This window comes from Pleuronectes platessa, chromosome 7 (genome assembly GCF_947347685.1).
Source record: "Pleuronectes platessa chromosome 7, fPlePla1.1, whole genome shotgun sequence".
Lineage (NCBI taxonomy): Eukaryota > Metazoa > Chordata > Actinopteri > Pleuronectiformes > Pleuronectidae > Pleuronectes > Pleuronectes platessa.
In genome coordinates, this window is record NC_070632.1 from 28,136,355 (window position 1) to 28,154,426 (window position 18,072).

The 18,072-nt window shown below is 42.4% G+C and overlaps 1 protein-coding gene across 3 annotated transcripts in view; it reads left to right on the top strand.

Annotated features, from left to right (window-relative positions):
- Positions 1–18,072, top strand: part of ripor1 (RHO family interacting cell polarization regulator 1) — a 95,697-nt gene that overhangs the window by 23,229 nt on the left and 54,396 nt on the right. For 2 of the 3 annotated variants that reach the window (XM_053427635.1, XM_053427634.1), the window contains exon 1: positions 14,059–14,436. The exons of the other annotated variant lie outside the window; for it this stretch is intronic. Coding sequence is in view for 1 of the 2 variants with exons in the window: in XM_053427634.1 (XP_053283609.1) it covers positions 14,418–14,436 (19 nt within the window). In the remaining variant the exon portion in view is untranslated. Of the gene's footprint in view, positions 1–14,058; positions 14,437–18,072 lie in introns of those variants that run through there. 3 annotated transcript variants of the gene reach the window in all.

Genomic DNA, 18,072 nt, shown 5'->3' on the forward strand with positions numbered 1-18,072 from the left:
GAATTTCTGTATTTAGTTATGAAGAGATTCAACTTTAGTAAAGATTTTATACACTGTATCCAGGGACTTTACACCTCCCCCACTGCGAGAATTAAAGTTAATGGCAGTCTGTCTGATTCTATAACTTTACAACGTGGTTGCAGGCAGGGCTGCCCCCTCAGCCCTAACCTATTTAATTTATTCATCGAACCTTTAGCCCAAGCAATACGTCAGGAGACAGAATTGGGGGGTATATCCATGGGAGGAGAGGAATATAAAATAAGTCTGTATGCGGACGACGTATTGATCACAATAAAAAATCCTAATTCAGGCCTGCCTCTATTAATGAAAATGCTGAAAACATATGGGGAATATTCAGGATATGCCCTAAATATACATAAAACACAGGTTATGACATTTAATTACACACCTACAGAAGAACTTAACGTAATGTATAGTCTTAATTGGAACGCACCCTTTATAAAATATCTTGGAGTGAATTTGCCTAAAGACATGTCAAAATTATTCAATATTAACTATACCTGTATTAGCAAGAAAATATATGATGACCTTGATGGGTGGAGCCTGTTGCCTCTTGACTTTGGTAGCAGAATTAGATCAATAAAAATGAATATCCTCCCTAGGTTATTATATCTATTTTTATCATTGCCAGTGGAAATTCCTCTGAAACAGTTTAGAGAGTGGAATAAACATATTTCACGATTCATCTGGAATAAACAGAGACCGAGGGTTACATTTTCCACCCTTCAGCTTCCGGAGGATAGGGGCGGCAAGGCCCTCCCATCTTTAAGGGACTACTATTTAGCAGCCCAACTGAGACCCCTAATATATTGGTGTAATTCTTCTTATGTAGCTAAATGGAAAACCATGGAGTTATCATTAACAGAGGTACCAATACAATCACTGCTTGGTTGTGTGGGAATAGAGAAAAAGATATTACATACGGAGAGCCAATGGGTGAACTGCTCTTTGAAAGTATGGGGCGAGGTGGTTAAAAAATTTGAACTCCAAAAACAGATAAAACTACTTAGATGGCCAGCGTATGACCCCGAATTCACACCAGCATCACTAGATCATAGATATAAACAATGGACCTATTATGGTGTTACGGCTGTATGCAAAATTGTTGAAAAATGGGAGCTTAATAGCTTTAACAAATTATGTCAAATGTATGGACTAGGTGGGCATGACTTTTACAGGTACTTACAGTTCCGGGATTATTTTTGTAAAAAGCTGAAAGGTTGTAACCCAGCGGAGCCACCAGCGATTATTGATATATTTATGGATGCATACAACTCTGGGAATATTAAAGGACTTATAAGCAGGTTATACCACAGCATTACCTCATTGAAGAAGGATTCTACAGACTATGTGAAACAACGATGGGAAAAAGAGTTGAACATTGTGATAACAGAGGACATGTGGCTGAACGCTTGGGAGACGCAGTCATCCTCCACCAACTCCTGGACTTGGAGAGACTTCTGTTGGAAAAGCCTAATTCGTTTTTTTATAACTCCCAAGCAAAAGGCCAAACAGACTGGTGCACAACTGGCCTGCTGGAGAGAATGCGGAGAGGTCTTTGCTGATAATGCCCATATTTTTTGGTCTTGCCCCTCCATCCAGTCTTTCTGGAGAGAGGTGGCAAAAATTGTTTCAAAGGTTCTTTGCTTTAATATTAATGTATTATTCACAATACTCTATCTTGGGAATATGCCAGATGGTTTGAGTAAAGAAGATATATACCTACTTAGGGTCTTGCTGGCTGCAAGTAAAAAGGCCATCACAAAATGTTGGCTCCAGAAAAACGCCCCCACTACAGACTCTTTTGTTAATATTGTAAAACAACTACATATACTGGAGCAAATGACTTATTCAGTAAGACTCCAAAAAGATTTAGGTGAAAAACGATGGCAGAAATGGCAAGCCTACTTGGCCAATGAGTGAGACTGTATGCACGTACTGGGTTTGATACTTTGTCTTTTGGATTTATTGATCACCCCTGGACCTTGAGTTTGGCTAATTGTTCAATGTTTTGTATTTGTCTTTTGTTTTACCTCCCTGTACTAAACGATGAAAATGACCTATAAATAAAGAGTTTAAAAAAAAAAGAAGAAGTGTTGCCTCCACATGCTGCCACTTCATCATTTTCAGATTGACCCATAGATCTTTTTATGTTGGATTTGTTCTTACTGGGCAGCAGTGCAATTCTAAAAATATGAAGGAGAACATGGTGGAGCCTTGATAACAATCCCTCGACGGAGGTTATTTTTAACCAGGTCACTCAGACACTGAGATAGAAAGGCTTTGGTACTATTCTTGATCAATTTGACCTTTTCTTTATGCCGCTAACATTTTGGGTTTTAGAATAAATGATTAACTGTGTTAATTAGTGTGCTTTAGAGGGTCTGGCAGGTGGATTTTACATGTTGCAGAAAGAGAGCTGAGTTCGGCTCAGTTAAAGAGTAGGGGGTTAGCCTGGTATAGATGTGAAGTCTGAGAACTGAAGCAGTTCTAACAAACAAAAAGTTCTATCTATTCGTGAAAATAAACCATTTTCAGAACAGGTTTTACACAGGAAGGCACATGTGAAATGGACAGGAATATTGTATGTTGCTGTGCAATATATGTATTTTGTGGTAGAAAATGAAGTGACCATTGTGTTAGACAACTCAGGTGGCTGTGTTTTACTTCCGTGTCATGCTGTGCCAGCCTCCATGAATCTTGGCTGTAACATTTTCTGGATTCTTCTGCTTATGAAATCCTCCCTGTCTCTCTGTCTCTCCTTCTGAGGAGGGAGAGAGACATAGAGAGGGGGGGTCCCTCTCTCTTTTTTGAAGCATTTAATTAAGTAACTAGTATTAAAATTCATGACATGCAAATGGGCTACAAAGTCTTAATTTGAAACTTGTGTTCATCTATTAATTCGTCTTTCTCATTAAAAGGCAACCTGGCTCCTAAAAATCAAGTACTACAACTAAACTACCACAGAAAATATGATTTTTCTCGGAAACACAATTACTGGCTGGATCATGTTGAGGGGTAGACTGGATGCCAGACGAACTTAGCCCCGCCCACAACATTTGAGGTCGGGAAGTTCGGTCTGGCATTGCTCCGCTGGGGAGAAACTTTGCCCGAACAGAAGCTGTTCGGACCAATCAAATTATCAGGGCAGGCTTTATACGATGATGGACAGATGATCAACAGTAACGTAATCAACCACGTCACCAAAGAGCCCTGGGCGTCTTGGAGGGAGTAGGCCCCCGGTCTCTTTTCTCTGACGCCTCAGATGAACACGCTTCTTCAGCCTGGTCTCCTTCGTCGTCTGTCCATTTTTTTAAACACGGAAATGTCATGTTCCAACCATGTTATTAAGTTCTTACAGGACCGACAAATGCGATATGATTTGTTTGATGTGTTGTGGAGTTGTAACCCTAATCGGAGAAGTTGTCTGTACGTGCATTCACCTTTACTGTTTCTCTCAAAAATGCTGATCGTGTTGGTCAGTTCTCCGTGTATCCTTAAATTATTTTTACAACACCGGCAAAAATCGTTTTTACTCATCTTCTTCTTCTATTCTTCCAGCGTGCGTGAAGTTGAGTTCTGTTGACAACAACTATGCGTCGCTTAACATACGTCACATACTACGTTGCTCTGATTGGTTGTAGGTCTATCCAATTGTGCTAAGAGGGATGTTTTTTACTGGTTCAGTTGAAACACGCCCCATAATCACAGCCCAATGGAGCAGTATCAGACTCATATTCTGACTAGAATTATGAGTATGACAACGACAGGCTAGCACTGATCTCTATGAGAAGGGGCAATTTGAGGTTCAGTATCTTGCCCATTGATACTTCGGCATTCGGAATGGGGAAGACTGGTATCGAACTGCCGATATTCATATTATTACTAGAATTATGAGTACGACAACGTCAGGCTAGTTGAGGGGAAATTAATTATTTGAATGCATGAAGTGCTACATTCATTAATAGAAGCAGAGTGACATGAGGTGCTTAGAGTGGTTATTGGGTGATTTAAGAGACTGTTTCACCAGAGACTGGGGTTCTTATCTAGAGGTCTATCTGGTTAGGTTTAAATCAACAAATGTGCTTTTTGTAAGGCATAAGGTTAAAGGAAGACAGTGGTTTTGGTTAAAAATGAATTAATAACTTGTGGCTCAATTCACTGTGGACCTCCTTATCATGCTAGTATAGGCCAGGATGTTTATCTGGCCTTTTCTTCAATCTAGTATTGTGAGAGGCTAAACAGATCTATAAAACACTTGAATGACTGTACAATTCCCTACAAGTTGATATCATAATATCTGATAATGTTGCAGAAAATAAATCTATTGAATTAGAAATCAGGTAAAGAAGTGGACGATAAGGGCAAGTCAGATAGGTTATGGTTTTAGAGGTGTTAAAGGGATAGTTCACCCAAAAACGAAAATTCACTCATTATCTACTCACCAATATGCCAATGGGGGGTGTAGTGTTTGAGTCAACAAAACATTTTTGGAGTCTCAGGGGTAAACAATGCTGTAGCTGAATCCAATACAATTGAAGTTACTGGCAACCATGTACAAAAGCAACTGAAAAGAAACCGAAAATGCCTCCATGCAGCTCCTGTGATGTCCCTAAGCCCCGACACTGAGTTTTCTCGCGATATTCACAAGTTCTCAAATTGCTGCAGCAGTAACTAGGAGTTAAAAGCGACTTACATTTTTAGTACACTCAACATTTATGAGGCGCCACTTAGGGTTCAGAATCTTGCCAAGGACACTTCAGCATGCAGATGGGGAAGAGTGGGGTTTGAACCGGCAACCTTCATGTTGGAGAACGACCGCTCTACCCCCTTGGCCACACCGCCCCCCATGTAAAAATTACACTTGGTTGGAAATGCAAATTTTCCCTTTTCCACCCTGTGACATGTTTCAGAGCATAGTGTAAACAAACCAGTCATCTGGCAATCATGATGCTGGAACCATAAAGTGCATGGCAGCACCTGATTCTTTTACCGTCTGAGCTACAAACACAATGACACGGCTGTGCTAACAATGCAAGGCATCCTAACTTGGTGCTGGTTACCCTGCAGGCCATCTTAGATTGTGCTGCGATCAGAGCTGCAAGAGCGACCGCAGTTATCAGTTGTATCTGTGGACAATTCTACCAATATTGGAACTAAGCATTCACCCTGAGAAGGGCAGCTACTAATCAAATGCTTCTAATACAATAAACGACTTCAGCAAGCAAGCAAGAGGGGTCACAGAGTGAAGGATATGTGTGTTTAAGTATAGTCCAGGGTGGTGTCAGGGCCAGTGAGTGTTGAGAACAGGATTGATATTATTAAAAAGGACTGGTACAGAGAATCATCCTCATGGCACAATGCCAGGCATTTGCTGATGAGCCAACCTGATTTGAGCATTAATTCCCAAGAACTCATTCCACACTAGCTCCCATTACCTCAAGTTTTTCAGCACCATTAAATTAAAGCACCGTGAGTTGTAAATCACCAAGGTAACATTTGCTTTATACACAGTTTCTCCATTCTCAGTGCCCTAATCTCTTAAAATAATGTATCCTAGATCAGTGTCAAAACAATTCTAATTGCATTTTAGTGTGTGAGTGTGATTGACCCTTGATCTTCTTATTTGTGTGGGTGTCAGACGGTTGTGGTGTGTAAGTGTTGGCTTAACAGCAGGTGCTCTCCTGCTATTGACAAATAAACACTGTTGCTCGTGTCCATGGCAGGCTGATAATAATAGTAATAATAATAATAACTATTATTATGTTGTTGTTATTGTTTTGATTTATGTAACTTGAGTGTTTATTAGATTAGATTAGACTAGAGTCAACTTTATTGTCATTGCACAGTACAAGTACATATACAACGAAATGCGGTTTAGCATCTAACCAGAAGTGCAAAAAAATGGCAGTTAAAGTGCAGAGATGGAATATGTAAATAAATATGAAGTACAGTTAGAAATATACATGGAATATGAACAGTATTAAGAGGTAAGGTATGATATAAGAATGATGAATACACTAAGAGCAAGACAAATTTATAAAAATATCAATACACTATAGGTGGGATAATACAGTAGGAATAAGTTATGTGCAAATGTACAAATGTACAAATGTTCAGATGTTCAGTGGATGTGCAAATGTTCCGTGAATGTGCAAATGTTCAGTGGCTGGAGGAGGTTGTGTGGCAGTCCAAGCCAGGGTGGAGAGGGAAGTGGCAGTAGAGTCATTGGAGAAGGTGTGTGTGTGTGGGGGGGGGGTTGCGGCTGCTATCACTGTGGAGCAGAGTTCAGCAGGGTGACAGCCGCAGGGATGAAGCTGTACCTGCTGGTCCGGTAACGGAGGACCCTGTAGCGCTTCCCAGAAGGGAGGAGGGCAAACAGTCTGTGGCTGGGGTGTGAGCTGTCCTTGACGATGCTGCGCGCTCTCCGCAGACATCTCTTGCTCTGGACAGCTGCAATGGTGGGGAGTGAGGAACTGGTGAGTTTTCACCACCCTCTGCAGTGATTTGCGGTCTGCAACTGAGCAGCTGCCATACCACACTGAGATGCAGTTGGTGAGGATGCTCTCGATGGTGCAGCGGTAGAAATTCACCAGAATCTGAGGAGACAGATGGGCCATCCTCAGTCTCCTCAGGAAGAAGAGACGCTGGTGAGCTTTCTTGACCAGGGTTGAGGTGTTGAGGGTCCAAGAGAGGTCCTCAGAGATGTGGACACCCAGGAACTTGAAGCTGGTGACAAGCTCGACCTCCGTCCCGTTGATATGGATGGGGGTGTGTGTGCCGCCTTTCTTCCTGTAGTCCACGATGAGCTCTTTGTTCTTCTTGGTGTTGAGAGCCAGGTTGTTGTCAGTGCACCATGCCGCCAGGTGCTGGACCTCTTCTCTGTAGGCCGACTCTTCGTCGTTGCTGATGAGGCCAATCACCGTAGTATCGTCTGCAAACTAGACAAAAGTATTAGTTACATGTACAGGTATGCAGTCATACGTGAATCGTGAGTAGAGGAGAGGACTTAGCACACAGCCCTGTGGCACGCCGGTGTTCAGGATGAGGGTTGAGGAGGTGTGGTTCTCGAACCTAACAGACTGGGGTCTGCTGGATAGGAAGTCCAGTATCCAGTTGAAGAGGGAAGAATTGATGCCTAGGTCACAGAGTTTTGTCTATGAACAGCATTCTTACATAGGAGTTGTTATTGTCCAGGTGAGAAAGTGCAGAGTGTAGTGCCGTGGAGATGGCATCCTCCGTACTCCTGTTCTGGCGGTAGGCGAATTGGAAGGGGTCCAGTGTGGGTGGTAAACAGGTTATGAGGTGAGCCAGGACCATCCTCTTGAAGCACTTCATAATGGTGGGGGTGAGTGCAACAGGCCGGAAGTCGTTCAGGCACCGGCCCGATGGAGGTGGTTTTAAAGCACGTGGGGACAGCTGCTTGGGCCAGTGACAGGTTGAATATGTCAGTCAAGACCTCAGCTAGCTGCCCAGAACAGGCCCTGAGCACGCGTCCGGGGATGCCATCAGGGCCAGCAGCCTTACGTGCATTGGTCTTGCTCAGTGCAGCACATACAGTGCCTTGCATAAGTATTCACCCCCTTTGGACTTTTCTACATTTTGTCATGGTATAACCACAGATTAAAATTTATTTCATCGTGAGTTTATGTAATGGACCAACACAAAATAGTGCATCATTTGGAAGTGGGGGGAAATATTACATGGATTTCACAATTATTTACAAATAAAAATCTGAAAAGTGTTGAGTGCATATGTATTCACCCCCTTTACTGTGAAACCCCTAACAAAGATCTGGTGCGACCAATTGCATTCACAAGTCACATTTGCAAGTCACATAATTAGTAAATAGGGTCCACCTGTCTGCAATTTAATCTCAGTATAAATACACCTGTTCTGTGACGGACTCAGAGTTTGTTGGAGATCATTACTGAACAAACAGCATCATGAAGACCAAGGAGCTCACCAAACAGGTCAGGGATAAAGTTGTGGAGAAATATGAAGCAGGGTTAGGTTATAAAAAAATATCCAGAGCTTTGAACATCTCTCTGAGCACCATAAAATCCATCATAAGAAAATGGAAAGAATATGGCACAACCGCAAACCTACCAAGAGGAGGCCGTCCACCCAAACTGAAGAGTCGGACAAGGAGAAAATTAATCAGAGAAGCAACCAGGAGGCCCATGGTTACTCTGGAGGAGTTGCAGAGATCCACAGCTGAGGTGGGAGAATCTGTCCACAGGACAACTATTAGTCGTCTACTCCACAAATCTGGCCTTTATGGAAGAGTGGCAAGAAGAAAGCCATTGTTGAAAGGGATCCATAAAAAATCCCATTTGGAGTTTGCCAGAAGCCATGTGGGAGACACAGCAAACATGTGGAAGAAGGTGCTCTGGTCAGATGAGACCAAAATTGAACTTTTTGGCCTCAATGCAAAACGCTATGTGTGGCGAAAACCCAACACTGCCCATCACCCTGAGCACACCATCCCAACAGTGAAACATGGTGGTGGTAGCATCATGCTGTGGGGATGCTTCTCTTCAGCAGGTACAGAGAAACTGGTCAGAATAGAGGGAAAGATGGATTGAGCCAAATACAGGGAAATCCTTGAAGAAAATCTGATGCAGTCTGCAAAAGACTTGAGACTGGGGCGGAGGTTCATCTTCCAGCAGGACAATGACCCTAAACATACAGCCAGAGCTACAAAGGAATGGTTTGGATTAAAGAATGTTAATGTCTTAAAATGGCCCAGTCAAAGCCCAGACCTCAATCCAATAGAGAATCTATGGCAAGACTTGAAGATTGCGGTTCACAGACGGTCTCCATCCAATCTGACTGAGCTTCATCTTTTTTGCCAAGAAGAATGGACAAACCTTTCCATCTCTAGATGTGCAAAGCTAGTAGAGACATACCCCAAAAGACTTGCAGCTTTAATTGCAGCGAAAGGGGGTTCTACCAAGTATTGACACAGGGGGGTGAAAACTTATGCACCCAACAGATGTCAACTTTTTTGTTCTCATTATTGTTTGTGTCACAATAAAATTTATTTTGCACCTCCAAAGTACTATGCATGTTTTGTTGATCAAACGGGAAAAAGTTTATTTAAGTCTATTTGAATTCCAGTTAGTAACAGTACATAATGGGAAAAAGTCCAAGGGGGGTGAATACTTATGCAAGGCACTGTATGTCGATGGAGGAGAGTGTGAGGGGCTGGTGGTCTGTAGTGAGCACAGCCTTGATGGTCGCCTCCTGGTTGTCCCTGTCAAAGCGAGCATAAAAGCTGTTAAGCTCGTCAGGGAAGGAGGCATCGCTGTTTTCGGGGTTGGTGTTGGTGGGTTTGTAGTCAGTTAAAGCCTGAATGCCTTGCCACATACGTCTGGGGTCTGAGTTGTTCTTGAAGTGCTCCTCAATCCTTAGCGTGTGGCAGTGCTTGGCCTTCTTGATGCCCCTCTTCAGGTCAGCCCTGGATGAACTGTAGGCCTGAGCATCACCTGATCTGAAAGTGGTGTCTCGTGCCTTCAGCAGTAGACGGACCTCTCTGTTCATCCATGGCTTCTGGTTAGGGAATGTAGTGATTTGTTTGAGGGTGGTGACACTGTTGATGTTGGTGTTGATGTGGTCCAGAACGGAAGAGGCATATGAGTTGATGTCCGTGTGGGAGTCCAGTGTGGCCTGAACGGCAAACGCCCTCCAGTCTGTGTGTTCGAACCAGAGCTGGAGTTCAGTGTCTGCTCCCTCTGGCCACACTTTAACTGTCTTCACTGTGGGTTTCACACGTTTGACGAGTGGTGTGTATTTGGGGAGTAGAAACAAGGAGAGGTGGTCACACTGTCCTAGATGGGGGAGGGGGACGGCTTTGTAAGCACCAGCCATGCTGGTGTAAACATGGTCCAAAGTCTTGACTCCTCTCGTTGCACAGGAGACATGTTGGTGGTATTTGGGGAGTACAGTCTTCAGGCTGGAGTGGTTGAAGTCACCCGCAACAATAAAGGCTGCCTCCGGGTGTGAAGTCTGTCGTTTGCTAATGGCAGCATGCAGTTCTTTCATTGCCAGCTTAGCATTAGCATCGAGGGGGATGTAGGCTGCAGTCACAACAGTCAATGTAAACTCTCTGGGCTGATAGAACGGTCTGCACTTAACCATGAGATATTCCAGGTTAGGAGAGCAGTGACTCTCAATGATGACAGTCTCCATGCACCAAGCTTTGTTCACATAGATGCACAGTCCCCCACCTCTGGTCTTACCGGAGTCATCAGCTGTTCTGTCCGCCCGGAGGAGGTAGCGCCTCGTTAGCTCGACGGCGCCATCGGGGACGCTGCTGTTGAGCCATGTTTCCGTGAAAATCATGATGTAGCAGTCCATAATCCATTTGTGTGTGGTTATCCGCAGCCGCAGCTCATCCATTTTGTTCGCCAGAGACCGAACATTGCTGAGGAAAAGGCTCGGTAGAGATAGCTGGTGAGGAGTTAGCTTTAGCTTAGCTCTTAGCCCACCTCTCTTCCCACGTCTTTGTTTACGATCTCGACGCCGCCTGTAAGCACTTCCGGTCGGCGACGCCGGGTTGGTAGCCTCGGTAGCTCTGACGATCTCGGAATGGGCCTTGGACCATCGAAAAAGTGGGTAGATGAACAAGATCCGATGTCTAAAAGATCCTGTCGGCTGTAGACAGTATTCGCAAGACTGTTCTGAGTGAACAGACTAGAAACGAGTAGGCAGATAATAACTATTTTGCTAAATCTAGGAAGACGCTGATCCTCGCGTTGTGCACGCGCCGCCATCTTGGTATGATCAAAAACAGTTATTATTACGTAAACTTTTTTATTAATTAATTATTTATTTAAAGTACAGCCTGACTACTGCTTCTACAGAGCACCAGTCACCTGTTTATTTAATGTTTAGAATTATTGAATGCATGAAGGGTCCATTTTGACCTCGGGCAATTGTGAGTTATCTATAATAAAAATGTGGTACCATATATCGGTAATAGACAATTGAGGCAGAGGGTAGTCAATGTACCAAAGAGTAGTGTTTGCAACCCCGCAAAGTGTGTCGATTACTATAAAAATGTAATCGCTATCTTTCTACAAACTTAAAGTCTCGACCTTATTATGTCATGATTTGGCTCTAAAATTAACTGAAGATGAGTGCTGTACAAAATATAGTTATTATTACTAATGGTTAAAACTACACATTCAACTCAGTCACAAGGGGATTTGGGGAGTTACCTAGGAGCACTCCAGTGAAATGATAAAATGGAGGAGTTGTGCCCCAATTCCTTTCCATTGGTTCGAAAGGAACCAATGGAGAAGGGGGGTAAGGGAAGCAGCCGACTTCCCTTACCCCCCTTGTTCTAACACGCCAGAGGCTGTTCACCTTGGAGACCTGCTGAACTCTTAGTGGAGGAAATAACAGCAATATTTTGGGGAAATCGTTAAAATGTTGATACAAGCGTGAAATTTGGTACAAATCATCTTTGAAGGTCACCCTTCGATTTAGGAATCGGGGCCACTCGAAAATCAAAAATGGCCGCCATTTATTTCAAGATGGCCACCATGCTTAGACTGATTTTGCATTTCAGCATAATCTTTGCCTATACTTTGTAGATGTCAATAATATCCGACTCCCATAGTATGTTTTTGAACATTTTCAAACACGAGTTACCAGTCATAACCATCTGAAACATTTCTAAAACATGTCATAGGCTAACTGTGTTATAGGTCACGGGGAAAACTACGTGAAGTTTAGGGTTAATTAGAGGGATAGAGGTATTTGGGGGATATACAGTATAGGAAAACAGTAAAAATAGTAGCTAGATTTGTGTGATTGGCTGTCTGGTACTATATAAGGAGTAGCACTACCCTCTGTTCTCATTCCATATACAAACCAACCTTTAAGCTATGTGTAGAGGACAGTAAAAATAGTAGCTAGATTTGTTGCTATAGTTGCTTTTTTGCACTATAGCATGTGACATGTCAAACCCAAACCTCAATAGTCGCTAGATTTGTTCGCTAGTCGCTTTTTCAGACATCGAAAAAGACTAGAATGAACGAACAATTTGATTGGCTGTCAGGTACTATATAAGGAGTAGCACTACCCTCTGTTCTCATTCCATATACAAACCAACCTTTAAGCTATGTGTAGAGGACATAGCAATAGGTCTGGAGAAGCTGTGGATTAAATTTGGTCAGGGAGCCCATTCACGATGGATTCCAATCCTTGACATTGTTTCAACAATTGGGCCAGAAAGATCCAGTGGCCTACCTTTTTCCATGCATTTAGTGGGTGTGACGTTATGTCTGCATTCCGTGCCAAGGCTAAGAAATCTGTATGGCAAACATGGAATGTGTGTGATGAAGTGTCAGGGACATTTACCATACTCAGTCACTGGCCCACAACTGTGATGATGATGACCTCCAAATGCTGGAGAGATTTGTGGTCATAATGCATGACTGATCTAGTGCAGCCACATCTGTGAATGATGCACGACAGCATCTGTTCGCCCGCAAACAAAGGCCATATGATGCCATACCACCAACAAGTTCAGCCCTCAAGGAATACATTAAACGTGCAGCCTACCAAGCAGGAGCTGTCTGGGGCTCTGTCACTCAACCAGTTTTACCAAGTCCTGCAGAATGGGGATGGAAACTGCAAGGACAAAGGTGGTTGGTGAACTGGAAAACACTTCCACCAATTGCTGCAAGTTGCCAGGAATTGGCAAAATGCTCATGCAAAAACAGCTGTACTAATGGCAGGTGCAAATGTTTTCGTCTGACTCTGTCTTGTACAGCCTTGTGCAGCTGTGAATGTCACTGAGACGTTTGAGGCCCAATGAAATTCTTTTGACTTGACACTGAAACAATTGCATTTTCACACTTATTCTAGCCAAGTAATCGCTTGTAAATTGATTAAAAAAACAAAACATAAATGACAAATAAAAGAAAAAATAACAAAAAGACAACATAAAAATGACAAAATAACAAACAAATATTTATCTATCTATCACAATTGGTGAAATATTTCCCCAAATATGCAAGAAATATAGTTATGACTTGATGATTTGGCGGCCATCTTGAAAAATGACCGCCATATTGGATTTTTGGATGGCCCCCATTCTAAAGTTAAAGAGATGGCCCAGAAGAATGTTTATGCCAAATTTCATACTTTTATCACAAAATGAACGATTGTTCCCCTTATTTCCATTACTATCTCTATGTCATCAACTTTATAAAAGTGACACAACGATTCAATTACCTTTTCATTTGCTAGTGGATTAAGTTAAAATATTCCGCTTATAAAATAAAAAACATTGTTATTTTGCAAGATTTCATTCTTACTCTTAAGACCTGTTCGTTCGCAATGTTAATTCACTTCGTCCGTCCTTAAAGCTGTCAGGAATTTCTGTCTACCCCTTCGTTTTTATGGAGGTCCTGAATATATTACGGTTCAAGGGGTGTTTGAAAGATGTATTCATAACTTTTTGAAATTTCTTTTAAGGCTCAATGTACATCCATACATTTACACAAAGAAAGGCCCATTGATATCAATTAATATTAACAGCATCTGTTTAATGCACAATATTTATCTTCTCAGTTCAACAACATGTTCTGCAGAGTTCTGCTACTGCAGCACAATGTTTTTTATATAGACTTTGGCCCTTGAATATGACCATAAATATGACTATTTCCTTGTATAAAAGTTGATGTGGTCTTTTGTACTCAAATAAATATCAGTACTTTACAGTATGAAGCTGTGAATAAACCAGCAGCCCTGCAGCCAGTAGTGGACACAGCGTGTGTGAACAACAGACAACCTTTAAAAACATGTTACTGTATGTCTGAGAAAAAAGTTGATATTCACTCTCACTGTGGCGGGAGGATGTTGGGTGAAGAATTTTGTCGTGTTTTTATCTGTGTGGTCAAAAACAAATTGTTCAACAGGGAGGGCAGGAAAAACTGGTGATGTCAGCAGGGAAGCGAAGGGAGGACCGCCTTTCTTTTCCTTTTCCCTCCTCCCTTCCTACCTCCCCCGACCCTCCCTCCCCTTCCTCGTCTTATCAGTGTGGTAGAGAGAGCAAGAGAGTGGATCAGTAGGAGAGCGGACAAAGTGTTATCAACTGTTACAGTGGAGATGGGGGAAGCAAAGAGGGGAAACATACCCCGCTAGAGAGAAGAGGATTGAACTAAAAGAGAAGGCAGACGTAGTTATTCCCAATGCTCAACAAAATAAGAGAGACAGATGTTACAGGCAGTGACAAAGTCAAAGAAAGGGAAGCAAGAAATCCGAAAGTATACGGACCAAAGAGTCAGTCTGTTTGCTGTGAGTATTGAGTGCCTGTTCCTGGAACAGGGTGGGACCATCTCTAGGAAGACTCAACTTCAACCACCACATCGACGACCATGTACAGTGGATATGGAGGTATGAACCTGTGTAGTGTGGCTCAGTGAGACAAGCTCATCTCTAATCATTAACTCAATGTTTTTCAGGATGAACTTGTTGCTGGTTAACATGTGTGTAACTTATTTTGAGTTGATGGCCAAAGACTACTCTAAACACCAACAAATCAATAAATTCTGTAAAGTTCAGTGAATGGGAATTCAGTGAAGGCTTTTCCTCTGAACATAGCAACATACAAACATAGCAAGTGCAGCCAGGGTTGTGTCTCCATACTAATGTCCAGATGAGATCTACTTTATACGCATTTATTAAACTGGGTTTAAAAGTGAGTTAATATTTTTTCAAGGCGGTCTTGTTCAATACTAAAGTGCTGACATTAACAGTCACTGTATGTAGCCCTCACTCTGTAAAACCAAAATGGCTTTATTTTAACGGTCTGAATTTTGAATTACTGTGACCTACATCCTTCTACCTGCTCGTTATATGTTTTAAATAGAGCTGTGAAAAATAACGCGTTAACGCGTTATGATTAAATTACAGGATTATTTCGTTTGTTTTTTTTAACGCATTTAACGCATGCGCAGAAGGACCTTCCAATTCCGCCGCCTCTGCACTAGTCGCCGCTCTAATGCAGTCAGACGGCAGCTGCCATTCAAACAAACAAACAACATGGATAATTCTGATGAACCTGAGGACCTTCTGGACGGGAAGATCGTGTTCCAAAAAAACAAAGATCGAACATTCAGTAAAACCAAGGTGATATGCACACTCTGCGAGAAGTTATCGTTTCGACGTAGCAATACCCGCCTAACCACCGCAACGCGAAGCATGTGTTGGTCGGCGAGGGGCGTTCAAGTGGAATGCGCCAAACCAGACTCACTCGCCGGACACATTGTGCAAAAGAAGCGGTCAGCTTTACTGTCAGAGAATTTGAACAAGTTAGTTTGCCTCACCAACTGGCTAAAGACAGAGTAGCTAAGAGGGCCTTTAGAGGCATTAGATTGTATCATGGTGTGGTTAATGGTTGTGTGACAAAAAATATAAAAAATGTCAACCATCCTATGGCTAAGAAGCTCAAATAATTTCTGCTTAATTTAAAAAAAAAAAGTTTTATTCAACCACACAATGGCTAAGGAGCCCGAATTCTGTTTAGGATGAAGATTATATTAATGTTCCATATGGAAAAGCAATGATAACTGCTGAAGAACTGCTGAGTTGCAGCACAAAAGAAAAGTTAAATGTCATAAATCTTGTTTTCACAAAAATATTCCGAAAAAATCGGTAATGTGATTAATCATGATTAATCCATAGAAACCTGTGATTAATTTGATTAAAAATTGTAATCATTTCACAGCCCTAGTTTTAAATAATGTGAAACTACTCTTTTACATAATTCTCAATGGTCAAGACGTACAAAAGCTATGTCCCAGTTCAAATGCTGCATCCTTCAGAAACTGAATTTGATCAACGATTTCGTCACTGCAGTGCGACCATAGACTGTCATCTCTTCCTCCTTGCACTATCCAGAACTTAAGCTAATATTAATACCACCATCTTATACATTTTGAGCCAGATCTATCGTGGGATGAAGCAGCGGCATAGCGGTCTCCTTGATACAACAATCAACCAATCAATAGTCTTAGCTGTCAATCATGAACTTTCAACGAATTGTTTATAGCATCAAATAATTAATTGTCCCATCCTTTAACATGGAGGAGGCAAGATTTATGATCTTTACTCCAGCTTGTCATCAGGTGGCTTTGGCTTCACATTTTGGGAGCAGTCATTTCGTCCATCTTTATGTGTATGGGTTTGACTAGGCTGTTCCATTTTAGAAATTCGTCCTTACATTCCTGAGCAAAAAAGAATTTTCAATGGGAGATTCAGTGTTGGGCCACCCTATCCCAGGATTCATTGCACCCAACTGATGAAGCTAGCTAGCTTGTTGATATTGCTGTTGCTATCTGGATGGCTGAGTGCAGCATCTCAATGTAACTGCCGATGCAAGGGTGAGACAAATTGGTGATGCATATAGACATATCTGAACAGCTGGACAGAAACAAGAGAAGACTGTCGTTTCTGTTCAGCCTTTTCTGTGAAGGCCATGCTTACGTAAAAAGAGCAGACTGAATCCTCTAGACTATGTGGGGACTGCTTTGGCACACAAATAAAGACAGGGCAGTCGTCCTAATAGAATTGATGCTGTGGAAAAACTATAACTACAGAGGTGAAAAAAACCTAATTACCTGGCAGATGTAAAAAAAAAATTGGGGCAAACTCATAGAAGTTTTTAGGCAGTTTATTTCTTAGCCAGTCTGACTGGTGACGCTTTACTTGATGTTTTTTTATTTCTCTACGACCATTGAATATTCAGTTGGGACTCTCTTGTTCATTTAATACAGTAGGATGCTGATGTTATCCTATAATAACTGCCTAAGGCAGAATCGCGGGCTGACCGGCGCTGAGAAATAAGCTTCCCGTGTGAACGGCCAGGCGCCTGCGTGCTTGAGAATTGCGCGGTGCGACGCTTTGGCGTCCGGTCTAAAACTTACCAAGATCAGTCTTGTACAGCCAGCGGGAGTATTTCCCCTCTGACAGCCAAGCTGTCATCCGGTGGTGACCAGACAGATGCTTGTCTGGGGCAGGGCGTGCAGCACTTGGACCCGGAGCAGGAGAGCTACTCCTGCTGCTGCTCGCAGGAGAGTGGCTGTCACCATCATCCACATGGGAGCTTTTAAAAAACGCGGATATTTTTAGCTACTTCTCAGGTGATTCATGAGACATGTTCTCAGATGCACTCTGTCCGCTGGTGGGGGGTTGCTCACCTGCCTGCGCGTGCACGTGTCTGTGTTTGAGCGCATCTGGTAGGATCTCCGCCGTGCGCGATACAGAGAGCAGAGGAGAAATCTAAATGCGCGACCATGTAGAGACAGAAATGACATGCCTCTGGTGATCTGGCGCTATATTAAAAAATTAAAAATAAAATAAATAATTAACTTGATCTTCCAGGGTGGGCGGGAGTTGCCATTGGCGGGGCGGGGCGCCCACCTAATAGAATGGTAGTGGGAAACACTGTGTGTTGTCTCTGTAGGCTCTTGTGTTTGTCTCTCTTTTAAAGTTTTGTAAAAAACATTTTCTTCAAATTTAAGGAATCTTTCAAAATGTCACTTATACTTCCTTTACACCTGATACCATTGAATCATAGCCTTGAAGTATGGGGACATTCAACAAAAATAAAACTTAGCCACAAAACTAGACATCATGCCCACTGCTGCTTTCAGGGCTATCATTATTTTTTAGACAATAGTATTTTTTTCCTGGAAATGAGCAAGCATCGCCTCACAGAAAAGCTGTGGGGTTATTCCAGTGACTCAGTATAGCCATAAACTGTGCTAGTCTTTTCCTGACCCTGCCCTCGTCTCAGGATGTTACTCCCTCTGGTGTTTCCTTTTCCTACAGTGCCTGGAGCTATGAAGCTGAACTGTATGTACAGTATGTGGGGGTGTTTATGAAATGTGTGGGAATTTATGAACGTCAAATTAAGCATCAATGATCTTAGTAGGAAAACAAAAAACTGAAACATCTTTCACTCTGATAAGCATGCAGTATTGTCAGTGTCTACAGTTCACCAGGAGAAACCAAATAGCTGTTTTTTTT